This window comes from Strongyloides ratti, scaffold srae_scaffold0000082, assembly GCF_001040885.1.
Source record: "Strongyloides ratti genome assembly S_ratti_ED321, scaffold srae_scaffold0000082".
Lineage (NCBI taxonomy): Eukaryota > Metazoa > Nematoda > Chromadorea > Rhabditida > Strongyloididae > Strongyloides > Strongyloides ratti.
The window spans coordinates 1-1846 of record NW_020171600.1 but is presented as its reverse complement, the minus strand read 5'-3'; the positions used below and the strand labels follow the sequence as shown (position 1 = coordinate 1846).

General features: G+C 16.7%; 1 protein-coding gene across 1 annotated transcript; it reads right to left on the bottom strand.

Moving 5' to 3' along the window:
* Positions 1–551, bottom strand: SRAE_0000081400 (Hypothetical protein; the record flags this gene model as incomplete). Its single annotated transcript, XM_024646766.1, has 1 exon — positions 1–551. A coding segment is annotated over one exon (551 nt), but the record flags the coding sequence as incomplete, so codon positions are not given.
* Between the last annotated feature and the right edge of the window lie 1295 nt (positions 552–1846).

The window sequence follows — 1846 nt, the reverse complement described above, 5'->3', positions numbered from 1 at the left end:
ATAAATTTTACTGGTCCTTTTTTTGATACCCAGTTAATGTAAGGACATAAACCAATATTTATGTTCATTTTATGATAATCTACTTCTTGTAAAACTATTATATTATTTAATGATTTAATAACAACTAATACAACATACTCAACTGTATATATATTTCCTTTTTCATTTAATTTTTCAGTGTTTAATTTTTTATCAAAAATGACATAACCAATTTCACATTGATAAATCGCACAAGTAAACTGGTGTTCATCAAATGTAAAACCATCATTATATGCTGCAGTTAAAGATATTTTATACATGCCAGTATTTTTTATTGGTGACATATAAAAACCATATGTAATATTTGAATTATTAGTTTTGCTTTGTAGTTCATCCCAATCAATGTAAAGGATTTTGGGATTTTGAAAACGAATATTTTCAAATGTTGTTAGATTTGTTTTAAAGTTTTCAAGATTGTGAAGTTTAAATTTAATAAAAGTTGGTATGTAAAATTGTTGATTATAGTGTCTTATTTGAAATTCTATTTCATCGTCTATAACCATTTGAGACATAAATTTAGTCAGTAAAAGTAACAAAAAAAAATATCTCATTTTAAATTTTATATAAATTAATGATTGAATTTTAGTAAAAAATAATAAATTTTTGATTAAAAATTACCATTAACATTATTTAAATTTTATAATGTATATCATGGTAAATTATAGTTTGATAAATAATTTTTATTATGTTTTTTATATTGATAACATTAGAACAAAGTGTATAAAATTAACAAAATGATAATACAAAAAAACAAATATATTTTTATATTTTTTAACAAAATTATTAATTTATCATATATTATTCTATTTGAAAAAAATATGTATAGTATTACAATATGAATAATTGATTAGAAAATGATACAGAGATTATGTTACTGAACAGGGATATATGGTACATCATGTTATTTAAAATAAAGAATAATTTTTCTTAGAAATACATAATTTTTTAATATATTTACAAAACTGTTTGTAATAAATAAATTCTTTATCAAATTTATTATAAATTTAAAGAATCGTTATTATTTGAGTTTCTTAAAAGACTTTTTATTAATTCTCATTGTGATTACATTTGATATTAATAATTTTTTTAAATAAATTTATAAAATAATAAAAATAATCAAGAATAATACCATAAAATAATATATATTTTAATGAAAATTTCAATCTTAAATATAACTAAACAGTAATATCTGTTTTTTATTCATTAAAAATTGTTATGCAAGAAAATTTTTAATAACCATTTTTATCCAAAATATCAAATATTTTAATTTTTTTTTTCTATTTTTGATTTAATCTTTAAAAAAAATTTTCATTTTAGCAATTTTTTTTTATAATAAATTGTTTTTTTCTAAAATTAGCATAATAAACATTTTTTGGATTTTTCAATAAATTTGAATATAATATTCTTTTACTAATAAGTTTTAAAAGAAAATTGAATGATCATAAAATTGTATAGAGATCTTTCAAGTTTAATAAAAAAGTTAAATTAATAATTATAAATTTATATTGTGAATTTTTAAACATATTTGGAACAATACAAAATTTTTAGAATTTTATTTTACTCAGTGATAACATTTTCTGAAATTATGAAAATATTTTGTACGATAATTATATCTTGGTATACTTTTTCTATTTATTTTTTAATTAAAAAGTAATATGGCTTTACATAAAAAAAAAATTTTGTTCTTAAAAATTTCAAACATGTAATTTCTTTTATTTAATGTGATAGTTAATCTTATATATTAATATTAATAATATCATAAATCCAATTATTATTATATACTTTAGATTATGTTATTTTAAAAAAA